Raw genomic sequence first — 22,725 nt, forward strand, 5'->3', positions numbered from 1 at the left:
ATGCGCAGAGTTGTCTACAACTTTCGCAATGCTACCTCGTGGCTATTATATTGGCAGAACTTATATTGCAAATTCTTCGAAAATATAAATTGTGATACCGCAAGTTTTATTTAAATTTTTATGTTTAAAAGCTGGAAAGAAGACATCAAGCTCGGGCAATGATTTTTTAGCGATGTATCTTTATCCAGAATACAAAATATTTATTTTATTTATTAATTTTTTATTACTCCAATTAGCATTTCATTTACTAAAATGTCACTTCAATATCACTAGATGGATGGAAAACGTGCCGTAAAAGGCCTTAGGCGCCAAGATAAATATTTATAATGATAACGATGATTAAATCAAGAATAAGTAATAATAGCCGTAAATTTTTATGCCACTTGAAATATATAATTTAAAATACGAAAAAAAATTATAGCTAAGAGTTTGTTTATTTAAATTAATTAAGTGAAATGTCATAAAATTTCAATTTTTAAAAACACACTTACGAAACGTAATAGTAAAGGTGTAATAGTTAAATTTTATATATATATATATATATATATATATATATATATATATATATATATATATATATATATATATATATATATATATATATATATATATATATATATATATATATATATATATATATATATATATATATATATATATATATATAGAGAGAGAGAGAGAGAGAGAGAGAGAGAGAGAGAGAAAGAATTTCCTTTTTTTATTTAGATTAATCATGAACACAATATGTAGTAATTATAAATAAAATAAAAAATTTTAAATTTGTATGACGTTGCTTTACCTAAATCAATATAGTAGATTCATATTTCTGAAAGTGGAAAATGTACAGCTATCCATTATCGACGTTAATCTACATTAATCGAAGAAGATAATAGAAAATAATCAATACCTGACACCTTATTTCGTTTAGGCCTAAATGGAACATATCGATTGAAATTGATTATGTTCTTTTCAGAAGGGGCGAATTGTTTTCAGTAGTGCTCAAATTTTTTTTTTTAAATTTTTTTTCCTTTTTTGACGTTCTTTTCTTTTCCTATTCTTCAGAAAGTGAAGACGCCAGACTATTGACTTTTCCTTTTGCTAGTTTATTGAATAGAATTCACTTAATAGATCGAATTAGCAGCTCGCTTTAATAAAACCATTTTTTCACCTATGTCTCCAAATTGTAATAAATAGAACATTTCACTTTCATCAAAACCTCTGATACAAATGGTACTTTTTACATCTGGATTTTTCAGAATAGTTTATTCTGCCCGCGCTCCACTTATCACTGATACACAAGGGGTTTTTATTAAAAAAATTTTCCAAAGAAGTAACTCATTAGTTATTGCCACAAATATAAATAATCTAGCAGATATATATACATATATTTAGTACTACAATTACTTGTCGTTAAATTTTTTTTAAATTGAAGTCGTAGCATTAGATATAAATTTGAACCAGCTTTGATCCCCAGATAGCAGTGCAAGTTCGATGTCTACAACAACCTTTAGCCCAACAAGGTTTATAAATGATTAGCAATTAAACGATGCAAGATTGAAACATGTTAAAGTTAACTGTGTTAGTTTATGAGCTCTGATGTTCATGTTAAGCTTGCATATAAACAACCTTTTAATATCGAGATTGAATCTGCCTTTACAAAACAAGGCAAGGAAAACTTTTTGAAATTAAGGATGAATCATCATTCGCAAATCAAGTGTAGAAAGCGTTCTGCAACCGATGATAAATTCACCTCCTTACGGTTTATTTTAGATTTAGTTAGCTAGCACTGAAACAATGTTTATTTGCTCAGGCTTTTGTATACTTTCCGTAACACTTTAAAAGTGAAGGCTAGGTTTTCAACAGGTTTTCAACGTAAGCAAAATTTTGCAATTAATTGAACAAAGAAGGAACGAAAAAAGGCAAAAATAAGAGTTACAGTAAAAGTTTAAAAAAAAAAAAAAAAAAAAAAAAAAAAAGAGGATATTTTTTTTGCATGCCTTTTTTAAACCTATAAGGAAACAAGCTTGGCAAACCAATATTTTTTCTAGGTTTAAAAAAAGATTAATAAACATCCTTTCTATGTCAATATAATGAAAGAGAAAGTACAATGTTAGGAGTAATGTTGCCTGCTATCTGGAATTAAATTTTGCTGATCATTTCCTTTTATTTCAATCTAATACAGTCAAATTAAAAAAAATTTTAAAAAGTTGCCCGTAAACAATGCTTTTATGATTTTTTAAAAAAATTTCCGTAGTGAAAAATTGTAAGCGACGCCGTCGACGTTGTTTTGAGTACTCCTCTTAAGGTTACGTTTTATTAATGTCATTGAGCAAAAACTATAAAACTTTATGTAACGCAACTACGGCGTTAAAATTTGATGTATTGGACGATCCTTTTTAAATTACAAACTTAATTAGAGTTTTTTACAGTGTTTTTCTCCCCAAATTTTTATCCCTTTTTGTACTTTAAATGATGGTTATTTACCCATTATTAAAGAAAAATCAATTTCTCTCGAGATTTTAATTTCATAAGCTCGCTCTGGACTTAATGTCATAAGTAACAAAAAATTAATTAAAAAATAAACTAATAAGAAAAAGATATTAGATGTTGTCAGATATCAATGTATCGATATTTAAATAGATATTTTTTTAAAAATATTAAAAACTCAAGAGAAATGAAAACTAAACTGTTATAGAATATAATGAAAAACTACTTCTATACAAGAAAAACTACTTCTAATTTCTTACTTTATATTTATGTCTCACATCCCATATTCTTAAGTTAAAAAATTTTTCAAATATAGTTGATTATTTTTAAAATCCAAGTTATAGTTCATTTCATAACGGTTCTCGTATTAACAAAATGGTTTTACATAAAATTAAAATAATTGTACATATTATAAATAAAATTATTATTATTTTTTTTTTTTGTTGAAAAATATCGACTTTTGAGAAGAAAAATTTTTTACGAGATTTGATTGGCAAACATGGGAATTGGTGAACAGAGCTACCAGGGAGACGACGATTATTAAATAAAATAATAATTAAATATTAAAAATTAGTTTTTTTTTATGGTATTATTTTTGAATAAGCTAATTTTATAATTATGTGCAAAAATTTTCCGATTTACTTAAAGCATTTTTCTTGAGATATAGCCAAATATAAAAAATTTTTACTGTCAAAAATCCGAATGCGTTAAAAAACAAAAGATACATTTAAACAGAGAGCGCACGTTTTTGTATCTGGTTTGCACCAGTTATATATCGTTTGCACCAGTTATATTTCGTTTGCACCAATCATTATAATATTGTTTGTACCAGGTAGTTAGCTTATATAAGGTGTGACCCTCGAACCCTTAACATTGAGTCTTAGTGCTTGAAAATACAATCATTATATCAAAAGTTATCCAGAATATTTCGTTTTTTTTTTTTCTTTTTTTTTTTTTCGCAATGGACATCGGCTACGCGTCGTCTGTTTAAATAAAATAAATTATAATTTAATAAGCATAAAGATATTTAGAAAACTTACACAAACTTACATAATGAGTTTTTAATAAATTTATAGCATTATGTTGAAACAGTTACTTTAAGCATTTTAAAAATTGGAAAAAAATTTAAATGCAGTTTTTATTATTATTTTTTTAAAATTATTATTTAAAAAAAAAAACTTTATTTGTGGACTAACCGTTATTCTATTTAAAGGCGGCTTGTCACATGGAAAAAATTTATTCATAACTGAACAATAGTTGCCCTCCTGGCAGAATGTAAAATTCATCTGCATCAATTTATTTTGTTTTATCTCATAAAATTTTGCTGTTTATTGTAGAACAATCAGCGTGTGTCACTTCACAGATGTTGTATTTACTAAGTGTAATTTTTTTTTTATATTTACTTTTTGTTTTTGCGAGGTGATCTTATCTGAGTGTTATTATCAACGACTGGTAGATGCTTCAAGCAATTCTGGTGTTGTTTGAGTACATGGAAAGTACTAAAGTAACACAGTAGTGATAAAAGTAGATTTTGTGTCATTTTTCCCATGACGTGTTTGAATCAGAAGCAGTAACGAAAATAAAGTGTAACGAGCATTAAGGGGATTAATGTTTGTTTTTATGTTGTTATTAATGTTGCAACGGTCGCACGAACAGTGAAAAAAAAAGGTTTTATTATTTTGGTCACAGCATCCAATTAAAAATTAAAATGGGTAGACGATTTCGTGAATATTTCATCAATATTATTAAATATAGTAAATATTTCATCCGTTCAACATTTGAGGTTCTTAGCGTGATTAAACTAAAGGGGAAATTTTCGCAAATTTTTACCAACTTTTATCAGAACTTAAGAATAGGACAATTTGAATAATGTTTTAGAATTTTTAATCCCATAAGCTGAAAATTTTTAAGAGGTGATCTTATCGCAATGTTATTATCAACGACTGGTAGATGCTTCAAGCAATTCTGATGTAGTTTGAGTACATGGAGAGTACTAAAGTAACACAATAGTGATAAAAGTAGATCTTGTGGCATTTTTCCAGAAGTGTTTGAAATTCAGTAGCAATAATGGGAATAAAATGTTGCGAACAATAAGGGAATTAATGTTTGTTTTAATGTTGCTTTTATTCATGTTATAACAGTCACACGAACACTAAAAAAAAAGATAGTTTTATTATTGTATTCGCAGCGTCCAATTAAAAATTAAAATTGGTAAAGGATTTAGTAAATATTTCATCAATCTTAGCATCCATTCAACATTTAAGGTTCTTAGCGTGATTAAACTTAAAGAAAAATTGTCACAAATTTTTATAAACTTTTATCAAAACTTAAGAATAGGACAATTTGAATAATGCTTAGAATTTTTAATCCCATTAGCCGTAAATTTTTAAGAGGTGATCTTATCGCAATGTTATTATCAACGACTGGTAGATGCTTCAAGCAATTCTGGTGTTGTTTGAGTACATGGAGAGTACTAAAGTAACACAATAGTGATAAAAGTAGATCTTGTGGCATTTTTCCATAAGTGTTTGAAATTCAGTAGCAATAATGGGAATAAAATGTTACGAACATTAAGGGGATTAATGTTTGTTTTAATGTTGCTTTTATTCATGTTATAACAGTCACACGAACACTAAAAAAAATAGTTTTATTATTGTATTCACAGCGTCCAATTAAAAATTAAAATTGGTAGAGGATTTAGCAAATATTTCATCAATCTTAGCATCCATTCAACATTTAAGGTTCTTAGCGTGATTAAACTTAAAGAAAAATTGTCACAAATTTTGATAAACTTTTATCAAAACTTAAGAATAGGACAATTTGAATAATGCTTAGAATTTTTAATCCCATTAGCCGAAAATTTTTAAGAGGTGATCTTATCGCAATGTTATTATCAACGACTGGTAGATGCTTCAAGCAATTCTGGTGTTGTTTGAGTACATGGAAAGTACTAAAGTAACACAGTAGTGATAAAAGTAGATTTTGTGTCATTTTTCCCATGACGTGTTTGAATCAGAAGCAGTAACGAAAATAAAGTGTAACGAGCATTAAGGGGATTAATGTTTGTTTTTATGTTGTTATTAATGTTGCAACGGTCGCACGAACAGTGAAAAAAAAAGGTTTTATTATTTTGGTCACAGCATCCAATTAAAAATTAAAATGGGTAGACGATTTCGTGAATATTTCATCAATATTATTAAATATAGTAAATATTTCATCCGTTCAACATTTGAGGTTCTTAGCGTGATTAAACTAAAGGGGAAATTTTCGCAAATTTTTACCAACTTTTATCAGAACTTAAGAATAGGACAATTTGAATAATGTTTTAGAATTTTTAATCCCATAAGCTGAAAATTTTTAAGAGGTGATCTTATCGCAATGTTATTATCAACGACTGGTAGATGCTTCAAGCAATTCTGATGTAGTTTGAGTACATGGAGAGTACTAAAGTAACACAATAGTGATAAAAGTAGATCTTGTGGCATTTTTCCAGAAGTGTTTGAAATTCAGTAGCAATAATGGGAATAAAATGTTGCGAACAATAAGGGAATTAATGTTTGTTTTAATGTTGCTTTTATTCATGTTATAACAGTCACACGAACACTAAAAAAAAAGATAGTTTTATTATTGTATTCGCAGCGTCCAATTAAAAATTAAAATTGGTAAAGGATTTAGTAAATATTTCATCAATCTTAGCATCCATTCAACATTTAAGGTTCTTAGCGTGATTAAACTTAAAGAAAAATTGTCACAAATTTTTATAAACTTTTATCAAAACTTAAGAATAGGACAATTTGAATAATGCTTAGAATTTTTAATCCCATTAGCCGTAAATTTTTAAGAGGTGATCTTATCGCAATGTTATTATCAACGACTGGTAGATGCTTCAAGCAATTCTGGTGTTGTTTGAGTACATGGAGAGTACTAAAGTAACACAATAGTGATAAAAGTAGATCTTGTGGCATTTTTCCATAAGTGTTTGAAATTCAGTAGCAATAATGGGAATAAAATGTTACGAACATTAAGGGGATTAATGTTTGTTTTAATGTTGCTTTTATTCATGTTATAACAGTCACACGAACACTAAAAAAAATAGTTTTATTATTGTATTCACAGCGTCCAATTAAAAATTAAAATTGGTAGAGGATTTAGCAAATATTTCATCAATCTTAGCATCCATTCAACATTTAAGGTTCTTAGCGTGATTAAACTTAAAGAAAAATTGTCACAAATTTTGATAAACTTTTATCAAAACTTAAGAATAGGACAATTTGAATAATGCTTAGAATTTTTAATCCCATTAGCCGAAAATTTTTAAGAGGTGATCTTATCGCAATGTTATTATCAACGACTGGTAGATGCTTCAAGCAATTCTGGTGTTGTTTGAGTACATGGAGAGTACTAAAGTAACACAATAGTGATAAAAGTAGATTTTGTGGCATTTTTCCATAAGTGTTTGAAATTCAGTAGCAATAATGGGAATAAAATGTTACAAACATTAAGGGGATTAATGTTTGTTTTAATGTTGCTTTTATTCATGTTATAACAGTCACACGAACACTAAAAAAAATAGTTTTATTATTGTATTCACAGCGTCCAATTAAAATTGGTAGAGGATTTAGCAAATATTTCATCAATCTTAGCATCCATTCAACATTTAAGTTCTTAGCGTGATTAAACTGAAGGGGAAATTTTCTCAAATTTTTACCAACTTCTATCAGAAATTAAGAATAGGACAATTTGAATAATGTTTTAGAATTTTTAATCCTCTTAGCTAAACAATAGCCAGTTTTAAGATACTAGTTCTGTAATACAATGCATTTTTAAAACTTAAAGTTTCAGCATCGATATTCTATATCTAAATAAATTTTCTTATACTATATGGGGTATGAATGATACTTATTTGCTATATTTTCATTTCTTTACAAAAAATTTGAAATTTGCTTCTGAAGAAATTTTTATAAAATAAAATTACTGTTAAATCGAGGGAATTTTTAATTTGAGCTTAATAAAACTATCGTTAATAATGCATTACACCTGTAAAAAAGTTTTTGTTTTTTATTAGGTATGCTTTAAGAATAGAAGTAGATTATAATACAGAGAGAGAAAACATTTTAAAGCAGGAATAGTGAATTTAGGTCCAAAACTCCTCAGTAAACTGTGTTTTACGAGAAAGTTTATTGGCCTTGCTATCTCTCTTTCTTTTTATTGCTTTGTCTGCTGCTGTTTTCTCTATTATGTTTTTCTCTTTTTTTCATTATGGAAAGAGCATTGTTTAGTTCTACACTTTCTTTTGTAATTTGTTATAGAGATGGAAATTTACCAAGTAGTGATTACGCTTGCAAATGATGCGAAATTCTCAACAATTTAATATGTCGTAATCAGCAAAAGAAACAGAAGCGTCCTATAGTTTCTTTATAACGTAATTATCTAAGAGAGAGAGAGACATTTATCTCAATCAAATACAATTATAAATACAATATAACCCTGCTATAATGAACACTCGATTGTAGTAAACGTTTTCAGTGGTCCCGTTAAAACTGTTACTTATTTGATGTTATATACGCTTTGTTCCATACGCTTAAGAAATTGGTAGCTCGTCTTTTGAGGTTTCACATTTCCTTTTTACAAGTAATATACCCACTATAATGAACCAAATATATATTAAGCACTCAATTGTTGAGAGCGTTTTTAATGGTCCCGTCCGAGCTGCTATTTAACGGATATTATTCCATACGCTCATAGTGGATAACTAAGAAATTGATAGTTCGTCTATAGAAGTTTCACATTTCCTTTTTACAAGTAATATACCCACTATAATGAACCAAATATATATTAAGCACTCCATTGTTGAGAGCGTTTTTAGTGGTCCCGTCCGAGCTGCTATTTAACGGATGTTATTCCATACGCTTATAGTGGATAACTAAGAAATTGGTAGTTCGTCTATAGAAGTTTCACATTTCCTTCTTACAAGTAATATACCCACTATAATGAACCAAATATATATTAAGCACTCCATTGTTGAGAGCGTTTTTAGTGGTCCCGTCCGAGCTGCTATTTAACGGATGTTATTCCATACGCTTATAGTGGATAACTAAGAAATTGGTAGTTCGTCTATAGAAGTTTCACATTTCCTTCTTACAAGTAATATACCCACTATAATGAACCAAATATATATTAAGCACTCCATTGTTGAGAGCGTTTTTAGTGGTCCCGTCCGAGCTGCTATTTAACGGATGTTATTCCATACGCTTATAGTGGATAACTAAGAAATTGGTAGTTCGTCTATAGAAGTTTCACATTTCCTTCTTACAAGTAATATACCCACTATAATGAACCAAATATATATTAAGCACTCCATTGTTGAGAGCGTTTTTAGTGGTCCCGTCCGAGCTGCTATTTAACGGATGTTATTCCATACGCTTATAGTGGATAACTAAGAAATTGGTAGTTCGTCTATAGAAGTTTCGCATTTCCTTTTTATAAGTAATATACCCACTATAATAAACCAAATATATATTAAGCACTCAATTGTTGAGAGCGTTTTTAGTGGTGCCGTCCGAGCTGCTATTTAACGGATGTTATTCCATACGCTTATAGTGGATAACTAAGAAATTGGTAGTTCGTCTATAGAAGTTTCACATTTCCTTCTTACAAGTAATATACCCACTATAATGAACCAAATATATATTAAGCACTCCATTGTTGAGAGCGTTTTTAGTGGTCCCGTCCGAGCTGCTATTTAACGGATGTTATTCCATACGCTTATAGTGGATAACTAAGAAATTGGTAGTTCGTCTTTAGTGAGCTCAAATTTATTTTTTCTAAGTATTTAAATAAATATAGCAAAATTAGTTAATATGATACGTTCAAAAATACATAACAACAAATTTGTTTTCAAAGGTATATTATTCAAAAGTGGCGGAAATAAAAAAGGCGAAAATTGAACATCTAAATTCGTTATAGGAAGACTAACACTTCGTTATATAGAGAATATTTCGAATGTTATTCAGAATTCCGATTAAAAATTATGTTGTACGATTTTCGCCGTAAAAAATCTTCTTTGTAAAGGGACACGACATATTGCGTTAGTTAATAATTTATGAATCAAATTATATACTATTGCAAGCACTTTTCTTAACAACACTACTACAGTTTTCTAAAAAAAATATTTTAACTGTAGCAAAATGACACAGATGTGTTTTCAAAAGTAAAACTATATTCTTCAAAAATGATGAAAATAGATTTTTTAAAAAAATGGAAATTAAAAACATAAATGATTAACAAATGCGTTATAAGGAGACAAGCACTTCGTTATATGGAGAATACTTTGAACGTTATTGAACGCTCCGATTGAAACTTTTGTTATAAGCAGACTTTCACTGTAAAGAAATTTTATTATAGAGGAACTCAACTTATTGCATTGGTTAATAATTTATAAAAAAAATTATGTACTGTTGCAATCACTTTTTCCAACAAAGCTAATGTAATTTGATAAAAAATATTTTTTCAAAGATTTTGAACACAGTGAACAATTCATAATTCATAATGGACTTAGTATTATTGGTCCCCAGACGGTTTTCTACAGCGGAATCTGAGTGTATAACATTCAATCCATTTGTAAAAGTGTATGCTGTCGCTTACTTAACTAATCTTCGAATATAACTAAGTTTAATTATTATTTTTATTAATTGCTTTCTATAGAAAAAAAATCGATTTTTCTTTTAGTAGCGAAAGATTTGCAGTTCTACTTCTGTTTGGATAAATTGAAGTCCCATTGATTAATCGAAAGCTCTATCATCGCATGCAATTATGCATTTTTACGAATAATATGCTATTTTCATAACTGATGTAAGTTTGCAACAATTACTCATGAGTATTAGTTCAAGTTTAGCTCATCTTTAGCTATCGTACTCTATGTTTATTTTGAAAAGGGAACAAAACGTCAATAGGGAGAAAAGTCACACTTTTAAGAAAGAACAAAGCATTTGAAGTCTAATTTTTTAATATTTAAAAATTTACTCCAAAGCTGTATTTTCCGAGCTTATAAGAATTTTTAAAAAAAATAAGAATAAGGCATTGGTTTTAATAATTCTCATCTAGGGGGTAAAATGTCACCAAATTGGAGACTCTTAAAACAATTTAATAACTTTTAAAATATTTAAACTATTTGCCTTTTCTAAGGCCCAGATAATTCTATGCAGCTAGATGTCACATCCTATTTTAAGATTATAGCGTTGTGTCTAGTTAACTGAGGCTTTTTTATTTTCCTTGGCGAAAAGGGACTGGAATAGCCTGGCTGGTAGGGCGTTGGGCCCATGTTTAAGGGGTCGTGAGTTCGATTCCCGCCGGCCGAAGACTCCCCGTGTGCAAAATGGTGACAAACGCAAGCTAAATCTGTCGGGGTCGCAAAGTCCTCCGAGTTCTCATAACAAATGAATACCTCTGGAGGTACAGGATTGGAGATTGATCGTGCTCGGGTTCGGGTCAAAATTACGATCTGTGGATAGATGCATTGTGTATGAATGTGTCCTCTCTGTAAAACGTATGTGACGTATGAATGTTGTCTCTGGATCATCCTCCGTGATGTTTCTCAAGTCGTCTCCAATAGCCCACGTGCAGCTCTGTTTCAGCATGAATATACCAGTACCAGTAATTTGGTGAAAGAGATTCTAAGAACCATGTTAAAAGGGATGTGGGTCATAGACAAATCATCAACACTAACATTCCTTGTTTCTATTTTTACCATAATCCTCAAAGAAACAAAGGTTCAATTTCGCATACAAGTTGACTTAACTAAACAGCTTGATATAAAAAATAGCGTACGTCAATTAGATGCCTGCCTGGTGTTTAATGTAGTTCTAAAAAAGGTTATTAGAGACTCTAAAACAAACACCAGGGGAAACATTTTAGTAAGTCCGTCCAAATACTTGCTTCCAAATGTGTGCCATGTTTAAATTCAAATCTTCGAACCAGTCATCTGGAAATTGGCGACTACAAGTTCGAAAAAAAGAATAATTTCACTTATTTAGGAGTAATTAGACAACAACAACAATGATCTAACCTTAGAAATACATAAACGAATCACAAATGCAAACAGTTGTTTTTACGAACTTGAAACATACATGAAGTACAGCTTTCTAAAATAGGAAACTAAATTTCTTTTATATAAAACACTTATAAGATCTGTTTTATTATATGCGTCTGAGATATGGGTATTGAATCTCGAGAGATGAGTAGACATTGGTAATTTTTAAGAGAAAAATCCTAAGATATAATTGTGGTTTAACTAAAGTGGATGACTTATAGGGAAGGTAAATAAATTTGGAATTATATTAACTCTTTAAAAAGCCTAATTTCGTGAAAAACACAAACATTTAAAAGACAAACAGGCTGGACATCTGGTTAGAATACAGGAACATCGAACTGTCTATAGCTAAACATATAAGAACTAGCCGAAGGGGCAGACGCCGCCTTAGTTGAGTTTATAGTTTCGAAAAAGAACTGGACATTCTGAGAATCAATTACTGGAGTATGGTTGCCAAACGGAAAAAGACATCTCAAGAAAGCCAAGGCTCAACAAGGGCTGTGGTGCCACTGAGGAAAAAGAAAAACGTTTACCTCACAAAAATCTGCTAACTGCCTTCTTTTCAACAGTATCTTTCGAAACGAAACTTGTAAATTACAAGACCATCATCTAATAAAAATTTGAAATGTATGGTGAGCGGTATTTCAAATTATTTCTTCATTTATTTTTCTCTAATAAAATTATATCAATACGATTCTACAATCAGCATTTTTTAAAAAGTAGTTTAGTTCTATGTATTTTTCTATTGTTAGATTTTTGATAGAAATCTTTATTTTTTATCAATTTTGCATTGAAAAAAAATTTTTTTATCATCATCCGAATCGGTTTTCATTCATGTAAACTGAGACAGAATAAAATTTTAGAAATTCTGAAAACTACTAAATGTACAGATTAAAATTACTAACTCAAAACCATAAATCGCATGTTTTTATTGCTTGGCATTTTTGAGAAAAAAATCCAAAAATTATCAAGCACATTTCTTCTAATCTAATAAAGCGAAACCTTTATTTTAAATCTTTTTCTGAAAGGTTAAGTGCTATCTAATAATAGTATAGTATATCATCAAAAGTTTGTTAAATACAATAAATAAATAAATTAAAATCTACATTATTCAGAGAGCTAACGATTTCCACAAAATAATTCGTTTTTCTAGATTGATAATCATACACACTACTTGTCTAAACCAAATTTATAAGTTTACCAATATACATTCATCATTTAATCATAAGCATTAATTAAATTATTAAATGTTAATAAAACTAACTTTTTTCTCCTTAGAAAGTTAATCATACATATTCATTATCTAAAGAATAGCCAACAACTTTAATAATGTATGTACTAATATTTCGTTTCCTACGTACATTTTTATCTGGAATTAGTCTTTTAATAATATAATAAGTAATTTTTTTTTTCCTTTGAAAAGAAACCGAAAAAGTGCGAACGTTGGAAATATGTCATAGAATGGCTTTTCGAACGATAAAATATGAAAATTGAGAAATAATAAAAAGGCGCGATCGTTTGCGCAGCAATTCACAACTAATTCCGACAACTTATGATGGAGTGGCAAAGACAAAACGCGAACTCAGCGGTTTTTTTCTTCCCTTTTTGTAAGTCACGGTTCAATTCGAGGTCGGGATTTTTAACTATCAAAATTAAATGCCAAACGCATGAAGTAAAATGAATAGAAAATGATTTATTGTTCGAGTAACGATAAAAATGAGGAAAGGTCGTTAAAATGTCGTTAATAATAACTTAATAAAAAGTTCATTTTTGCATTTTTTGTCATGTTAGTGAGTTACAGAAAGAAAAAAAAAAATCTTGTCACATGACTGGAAATGTTTCTCTTTTTAAACGATGTCTTGCTTGATATTTCAACAATTACCACAAAAATGTATTTTATTTTTTTAAAAAATAAAATTGTAACTTCATAGTTTTTTCTACATCATTGTTTTTTTCTCGTATAAAAAAAACATCGAGTCATTGTTTACTTTACTCGTCGAACAATGACATAGAATATGCAACTTCTGAAAACACTGAATCTGAGTAAAAAAGTTTGTGACTTATTCAGATAAATTTGTTATTAAATACGTAAAAGAATTTAATATTTATTTATTTTTTTCCGTCTTTTGAAACTACAGAATATAGTTAAAATGCTAATATATATATATATATATATATATATATATATATATATATATATATATATATATATATATATATATATATATATATATATATATATATATATATATAATCCTTTCCTTAAAAAATACATTTTGAGCTATGTCTATTTTCCTAAGTGTGCATTCTAAGTTATGTTCAAAATAAAAAATTCAGATTAAGTACGAACCATTTTCAAAGCCAGAAAAATTACAACAGAATTCTTCTTTAAAAGGTCATTAAAAAAAAAAAATTGAAGAACAGGCAAATTTGCTTACATAATAACTCTCTCCTCAGTCTTTTTTTTTTCCTTAAAAAAATATTATGTAATTGGAGCTAATATGAAACAAAAATATAAGATTTCATTGATATGTTATTAGTTTAATCTGGGACAAAAATGAAAATAGCAGCATTATTATTATTATTTGTTTATCTATTATTAAGATATTATATAATTATTACCATATTATTCATCCGCATTTATTTATAAATGTATATAAGATCTATAAGTTAGGTCGATACGCATTTAAGTGTTAAGAAATAGATTAGTTTGGCTAGTAGATTAAGTTCAGAAAAGTCTTTCTTGTTTTGAAATTATTATTTTACTGCCACTAATTTAAATCAACCTAGAGACCATACAAGTTGACAGCTATGCAAGCAAGATGAGATTCAATAATTAAACTACCAACCCCTTATCGTTTTGAAAAAAAATTCGTGGCAGCATTATCTATAAATGGTATGTCAATAAAGATCTTCATTGTAAAGTTTTATTGACAGACAGTGATAAGTTATAGAAAAGTAGGAATTAAACGATTTGCCATTACCTCAGAAATTCATTACGAGTAAAGAAATTTTGAAAGTTTTTACTTTTCCTAATAAATCAAGTACCGAAAAGACTGACCACTATAGTAAAAATTTAATTTTGCTGTGAAATTTAAGAACAAGAGAGTTTAATGTAAAAGAAAAACTTTATTCTTTTTTTAGAACATCTGATCAACGTTCTTACCATTGTTATTCATAATTATTATTTTCTTTTTCGAAAATTAAGATCACTGATTTAAATCAATCAAAATATGATGTTTTGGTTCTTCTGTTTATTTTCAACAAGATTGAATTACAACATATGAGGAAATAAAAAAACCATCAATAACAATAACATCAAAAACCTACTTAAATACGAAGGATAGTTTACGTAAGTGGTGACGATTTAGAAAAAGAAGAAATTTATCAATAACGTTCTGATAAATGATCGACGCAATATGCGATCGTACACACGGTATCCTTCCCATTGTAAATATGCTACACTGGTTCTAAGTCAGGAAAGATTTCGTAACATCTCGTGTTCCCACGCATCGATATTTCAGCAAGATCCTGAAGATAGTATATAAAAAGACGCAGAATGATATAGAAATTAAAAACTAAATTGTTCTCAAGATTTATTTCTTTTGAATAAATAATTTTTAACTCCACTCCTAATTTCTTCTAATTTATTGTTTTTTTCCTGCTCTTTCTCAAATCATTGTGTGTTTGTTTTCTTTTGAAACTCAGTCGCCAAGGAAAATATAAAAAGCCACAGTTTAAGTGCCTTGCACTTGAAGCAAACCGATGTATTTAAGCCATTGTTTAAGTACCTTACACGTGGAACAATGTGATGATTTTAAACTATATATATATAATCTTGCCGTCAAGAATTATCTGGGCTTTAGCACAGATAAATTACTTAGAATATTTAAAAAGTTAATAAACTTTTTTAAAAATAGCCAACTTGACGACATTTTTCCACCAAAATGAATATTATCAGTAGATAATGCAGCATTGGAGCAGGTTTTTAAATATTAAAAAATTAGATCACAATTACTACAAAATAATTCGTTTTCCTAGATAGATAATCATACACACTGCTTGTCTAAACCAAATTTATTAGTGTACCAATATACATACATTCATCATTTAATCATAAGCATTAATTAAATTATTAAATGTTAAAAAAACTATTTTCTCCTTAGTAAGTTTATCATACATATTCATTATCTAAAGAGTAGCTAACAACTTTAATAATGTATGTACTAATATTTCGTTTCCCACGTACATTTTTATCTGGAATTAGTTTTTTAATAATATAATAAGTAAATTTGTTTTCTTTTGAGAAAAAACCGAAAAAGTGGGAACGTTGGAAATATGTCATAGAATGACTTTTCGAACAATAAAATATGAAAATTGAGAAGTAATAAAAAGGCGCGATCGTTTGCGCACACAATTCACAACCAATTCCGACAACTTATGATGGAGTGGCAAAGACAAAATGCGAACTCAGCGTTTTTTTCTTTCCTTTTTGTAAGTCAACGGTTCAATTCGAGGTCGGGATTGTTAACTATCAAAATTAAATGCCAAACGCATAAAGTAAAATGAATAGAAAATGATTTATTGTTTGAGTAACTATAAAAATGAGGAAAGGTCGTTAAAATGTCGTTAATAATAACTTTATAAAACGTTCAATTTTGCATTTTTTGTAATGTGAGTTCCAAAAAAAAGAAAAAAAAATTCTTGTCACAGGACTGAAAATTTTTGCCCTGCAGTTTTTTTTACTATTATTAAAAAAAATTAATATATTGCATGAAATTATCATTGGATAAACAAATTTTATAATTGGGTGAAAAAATTTTGCAGTTTGCTTAAAAAGTTCTTGAGATATTTCGAAAGACGCAAAAATAAAATTTAATATTGAGGGGTCGAAACTTTGGTCTGCTCTCCTAACCAAATTATTAGGATCATATTTATCAGATTGCGACTACCTCCTATGATTTGGGAGAAAAATTTTTTGTTCATTCAAAGAAAGTATGATTTTATGCCTGATTTCATAACTTAAAGTATCATCTGCAGAAATTAATTATCATAATTGAGGTCCCCCCCCCCCCCGATTCAGTCATAGAACGTGAAGATTAGATCAAAAGTTATTTAGAGTAGTCCGTTTTATAGTCTTGTTATTTTTGCATTCAAAATTAATTTCAAACTTAAATGAAAATTACATCTCAGTTTCTCTTATTAAACAAGTTTTAATACTATTATAGGTTATTATGAAATTTTAGGAAAGATATGACGCTCCAAGATTAGAATTCTTGTTTTATACTAGGAAATTTCTTTATTCTAAGGACATTTTTAGAATTTTTTTTTTATGTCATGAACTGGCCTCTAGAAATCGTAACAGATAATTTTTCGAAGGAAATAAATCCGCGACAAGAATTTGCCACGGAGAGGTTCTACCGAGCCCGGTACCGGATTATCCATTAGGACAGACTAGGCCATGGCCTAAAATGATTAGGGGCCCCCTTAGAATGGACTTTTTGAAAATAAATTTTAAAAAATTAAGATGTTCTCAGTGAAATAAATTTTGATAACATTATAGATGAGTTTATTGATCACAAGAGCAGAAAAAAAGATTTTTGAATACCAATTTCATAGTAGTGTTGATTTTGTAAAGTGTTAATAAATTTCAATTTTTTTCAAAGTTTTTAGTTCTAATTTAACAAAATAAAGTAAAATCTAATTTATTATTATTTATTTGAAGTTTAAATATGCTTTCTTAAATGAAAAGATACATACTTTTATATTTGAATAAATAAAAATATACGAGAAAAAAATTTTTAATCTAAGGGCCCAAAAATTTGAATTGCCTAGGGCCGCTTAATCCGGCACTGACCGAGCCTTGAATTTTAAAATGGTAACTAACAGTTGGAAACTCGAACTAAATTGTTACAAACATACTTGAATAATTCAAGCGCTGAGGGAGTTCTATAATACAATGTGATACTTAAAATAGAATGATAATAAAAGAAAGAAACGATTAATTTTAGTACTGTATAATTAATTTAGTCACAGTTTTGATTTATTAAATTTTTTTTAACTATCATTTTAAATAATAGAATTTTGTGCCATTCTATAAATAAACGATTTAAATATTTTATTTATAAGGATAAAAAAATAAAACCGTCATCGATAAAACATTCATGCAACTTGAAAGGAAATTTAAATGTCTTTCTTAAGAATTGATTTATTAAAATTTCTTTCTTCAGTATTATTCAAATTAATGGAATTTTTTACCATTCTATCAATAAACGATTTAAATATTTTATTTATAAGGATAAAAAAATAAAACCGTCATCGATAAAACATTCATGCAACTTGAAAGGAAATTTAAATGTCTTTCTTAAGAATTGATTTATTAAAATTTTTTTCTTTAGTATTATTCAAATTAATGGAATTTTTTACCATTCTATAAATAAACGATTTAAATATTTTATTTATAAGGATAAAAAAATCGTCATTGAAAAAACATTTATGCAATTTGAAGGGAAATTTAAATATCTTTTTTACCAATGACTAATTAAAAATTTTCCAAACATTGAACATATTCGTAAAAATAAATCACAAATTAAGCTCGTTTATATCAATGATATAAGAATCTGATTTAGATAGAAGAAAATGAAAAAAAAAGTAAAAATGACACAAAAATAAAATAACAGAACTAAATATTTTCAAGATTTTTATTAACAAAAGAAATACATAATTTGCATGCAAATAAAACAATAAAACAAAATATAGAAGTATAACTTATCAAATTAACAGGATGTCATTTTAAACAGAAAAAAAAACAAAGAAAGAAGGAAAATCAGCATATTTGAAAAGATAAATCATAAGTAAACGATAAATCATAAATAAGTAAAAATAATAATAATGAAATAAAAATTTAGAATATTTCTTACAACAGATAAAAAAAATTCTATTTTAATTAAATAGCTATATAATAGCTTCCCTTGTTTGACATAATATTCTTTCTAGTGGTAGCAAAGGTTTTACAATGTAGCAAAGATGAATTAGAAAAGTTTGCTTATCATTACATAAAAATAGTTTAAAGAAGAAAAATATAATAAGTATCTTTATTATAAAAAGAGAATCAGATAGCAAATGGTTGTATTTTTATTTCTGGGGAGAAAATTTTTTTTTAAAAATAAACATTCAATTTGTTTTAAAGGTTTAGGCTGAAAAAATTTTTGCAAAAACTTAAAATAAAAAGAATCACAAGAAATGATTAAATTATAACGTTGCATATCGAATGGAATATAGATAAAGTATAATAAAATTCGTTATTAATATAAAATAAAAGAAACATATTCATTCCTTAGAAAATAAGAATAAATTTAATTCTTCGAACAAAATAATTACAATTTTACATGAATAATTCGGAAAATTACAATGCCTGAAAATTAGTAATAAAAAGTATTTATTGTTCAACGAGTCTTAATAATGCAATGCATAAAAATATTTCAGATATCTGATCTTTAATGGTGTATTTGATTTCTTTTTGTTTTCCCCTTTTCTTAAGTTATTTAAAATTGGGAATTGCGAAGCAATTGCGAATTGTAAGCATTTCCTATCCATATTCTATATAAAAGTATTAACTCTAGATTAATATCATAAAATAAAATAATAGTTTTAAACTTTATAATATGTGATAGAAAATTAAATAATAAAGAAATATTACTTATTTTTATTCCTTCTTCACAGTTTTTATCTCAAATTTTGCAAAACATAGGTAATTATAATCAAAACTAACGAAACTATAAAATCTACCTTACTATTATGTTATTTACATTATAAATTACATTTATACATTTTTCGTAACAGAAAATAAAATTACATATTTTTATTCTTTCTACACAGTTTAATGTCAAATTGCGTAAAACGTACATATATTTTACCAAAATTATAGAATCTACCTCTATATTATGTTAGATACCTAGTAAAATAGCTATAAATTCATCATTGAAACAAAATATTCGTTAAAAAAACGATTTTAACTAACGGCATCACAAAAATATTTTTGAAAATTTAGAGGAACATAAATATAAAAATCATAGTTACGTTACATACCAGATCTGCTTTCTTCCCACTTATTTTAATTCCTCTTTTCCGTAATTCTTGTCTCAAATCATCTTTAGACATCCCTTTGTAATCCCTAGTTACATATTTTTGTTTACTTTTACTGGATTTCATAGGAACGTTCATTTTTGGTTTGCTAGATGTACTCTCCATTGGATCTGAATATTAAACTCCTAAAAATATTTTTTCTAAAATTACAACAGATATTATTTGTGTAATATAAATTCTCGTACAAGACTCAACACTGTACGTTCAATCAAATGAATTATTGATTTGTTTTTCACGGTTACTTCCATCACAATGCACAGCAACAAATATTATTCAAATAGCTTGAAATACTATCAGGCTATCAATACAACATTATAATTACGTTAAGTAAGAGATGAGGATTTCACAAAAGCACTAAATTACTTATTAAGTTTAGAATGTAAACATAACAGACTAAGTTTCGGTATCCGTCACTTTAAGATGACGCCAAGTTTCAAGCAGAAATGTTTTTTTTAATAGTTGCTGTTGCCAGTTTTGAATTTCTTTATAAAAGGCACTTTAATCGATAATGGAGCAATCGTTGTTACTAAGGGGGCAGATTGAGGTTAAAAGTACCTCGAATTCGAAAAATTATTAATTTAATTAATTTTGAACTCTTAAAACACAGATATAATTCATTATTATTTATTTTTACTAATAATTTTACTTTAGATTAATTTGTCTTTATTTAGCTCGCTTTTCCTCGCCAATTCAAAAGATGAACACAAATGTTTTACTTAAACTAACATATACATCCTACAATTTAAAAGAAAATATTGAACAGGATTCCTTTAGAAAAAAATATTCTCTTTCAAACAGAAAACAAAATTAAAAATTAGGGAAAATTAAAAACAAACCGAAAACATAAATCAAAACAAAAAGCATCCTCAAGAAAATGCTTCTTCACGATGTGGCGCCATCTATTAAATTATATTGAAACTTTATCATGGAAAAATTAGTTTCTAATGTTAAAAAAAAAACGTAAGATTTTATTTTAATTCGAAATATTTCCATACATAATTCCCATACTTTTCTATAGTATTTACAATAATTTTAATCAACCTTTTAACATTTTCTTATTAGTAATCATAAAAATATTTAGACTTTTTGATCACTGTTTGAAATTTTTCGCTGTTTTAAATGTTCACATATTTTTTGCGTTGATTTTTTGGTATCAAACTGAATTTTTCGATTTTAAATATTTTAACAAAGATATCGAAATTTTAAAGGGAGAAAAGCATTTCAACTTTGAATTTAAGAACTACATAATTACGTTACTACATAATTACATAATTACGTTGAATTTAAAAGCTGCATTTTTCAAATTCAGTTTTAATATAAATACCAGCAAAATAAAACAGTAGATTTTTTAATAAAAATGTTTTGAACAATTTATTGTTTTCATAGGAAAAAAATGGGGAAGGGGGGGTACAATAATTAATTTTTAGAATCTATTATGTATTTTTTTTTCTTTTTAAGAAAAGAAAAAGAAAGTTGATATTAATATACAGCCTCTTAATTTCAGTAACATTTTTATTTTACAGTGATAAATTTATAAAAAAAAAAATTTAAAAGCTAAATAGGATTTGCAAATTTCTTATTGAAATTTTATTATTAATTAAATAGTGGATCAGAAGATCGAGTAATACGGCAAATATTCCTTATCTTTTTTTTTGCATTTAATGAAAAGAAAATTAATTATTATTATTATTTATTTTTTTTATATTTATAATACCTACTCGAAAGAAATGACTTTTCGAAATATCTTTACAAAATGAAATGAACAAAATTTAATCTAAAGATATATTTATTGAATCTTCAGAACAAAACTATTTATTACTGCAAAGTTCGTTAAAAAATAACTACTAAAAATGTTTCACAACTTAAACGAAAGTAATAACTATAATTGCATTCATTATGTGAACACAATTATTTATACTGAAACTAAAATGCATAAAGTTCCGAAGCATGTAAAAATATGAACAGTTTGAATAAAGTATGCAAAAATAGAAACAAAGGGAGTTATTTCAGTTTACATTCGAAAAAAAATGTGAGATTTTAAAGAAGTTATAAAGCTAATTTGCTTATATTAATCACTAAACATACATTTCAGCCCATATTAAATGCTGTGATACAGGAAACAACCTAGACTAAAATCATTTTTCTTGAAGATTTGGCAAAATGATTGGTCAACATTTTGAGTACTTCAGATCCCATTAATTGTTTCGTTATTTCTTGCTCTATAGTCATTAGAACTAGTCCAGATTTGAAGAGAAAAGTAGATTTGAAAACACAGTTGTCGCATATTATATGAATTTATGGACTTTTATAGTTTAGAAAAGAAGGAAACCTTATTATTGGTGCATTTATATCATTTTTTAAATCGAACAGACGATGTAAGAAAACGTAATTTTAAGGGAAGACAACAAATTTTTTTTATCAATTTTATTGACATTAAGGAGTGAATGAATTAAAGTAAGTGATATTAAGTCATATTAATCTAAATATTAAAAAGAAGAGAATTATTTACTTTGATTTTTAGACATGACAACTAACATTTATGCGCATAAGAATCAAATTATTCAAAAATATGCCAAATACTTAAATACAAGGCACTAAATGTGTGCGTTTAATTTTAAAAAAGCAAATTTTTAAAAGGAAAAAATTTTTAAAAGGACTTTTCCTTACGAGTGTGAAAAATCAACTTTTAAATGAAACAAATGATCGTGTTTTGAAAAACCAAAATTATGGCAAGTATATTTCAGAATATGGGTGCATTATGGAAGGCTTAATTAGTCTAATGGACAACCCCTTTTAAAAAAATAGACCCATATTCACTTCACCTGCTTATTCATACAGCTGATTTTACCAGCCCACCAACGAGTTAGTTCATGGAACAAAAAAATCCAAATAACTTCTTAAAGCAGACGATAATTAAGCTAATAATTTAAAATCTCTTTTAAAATCTTCTTAGCAGTCACCATTATCTTTGATGAACACATCAGAATAAGCCCAATTCAGTAAAA

General features: G+C 27.4%; 1 protein-coding gene across 1 annotated transcript in view; it reads right to left on the minus strand.

Annotated features, from left to right (window-relative positions):
• The window catches only part of Tango5 (Transport and Golgi organization 5), a 70,424-nt gene extending 50,247 nt beyond the window's left edge, over window positions 1-20,177 (minus strand). Inside the window, exon 1 of the mRNA XM_043048657.3 lies at window positions 19,664-20,177. Coding sequence (XP_042904591.3) covers window positions 19,664-19,825 — 162 coding nt within the window. The 5' untranslated portion in view covers window positions 19,826-20,177. The remainder of the gene's footprint in view (window positions 1-19,663) is intronic.
• Window positions 20,178-22,725: the final 2,548 nt, after the last annotated feature.

The sequence above is a fragment of the Parasteatoda tepidariorum genome, chromosome 2, assembly GCF_982258835.1.
Source record: "Parasteatoda tepidariorum strain Cologne lab strain chromosome 2, Ptep-v5.0, whole genome shotgun sequence".
NCBI classification, from domain to species: domain Eukaryota; kingdom Metazoa; phylum Arthropoda; class Arachnida; order Araneae; family Theridiidae; genus Parasteatoda; species Parasteatoda tepidariorum.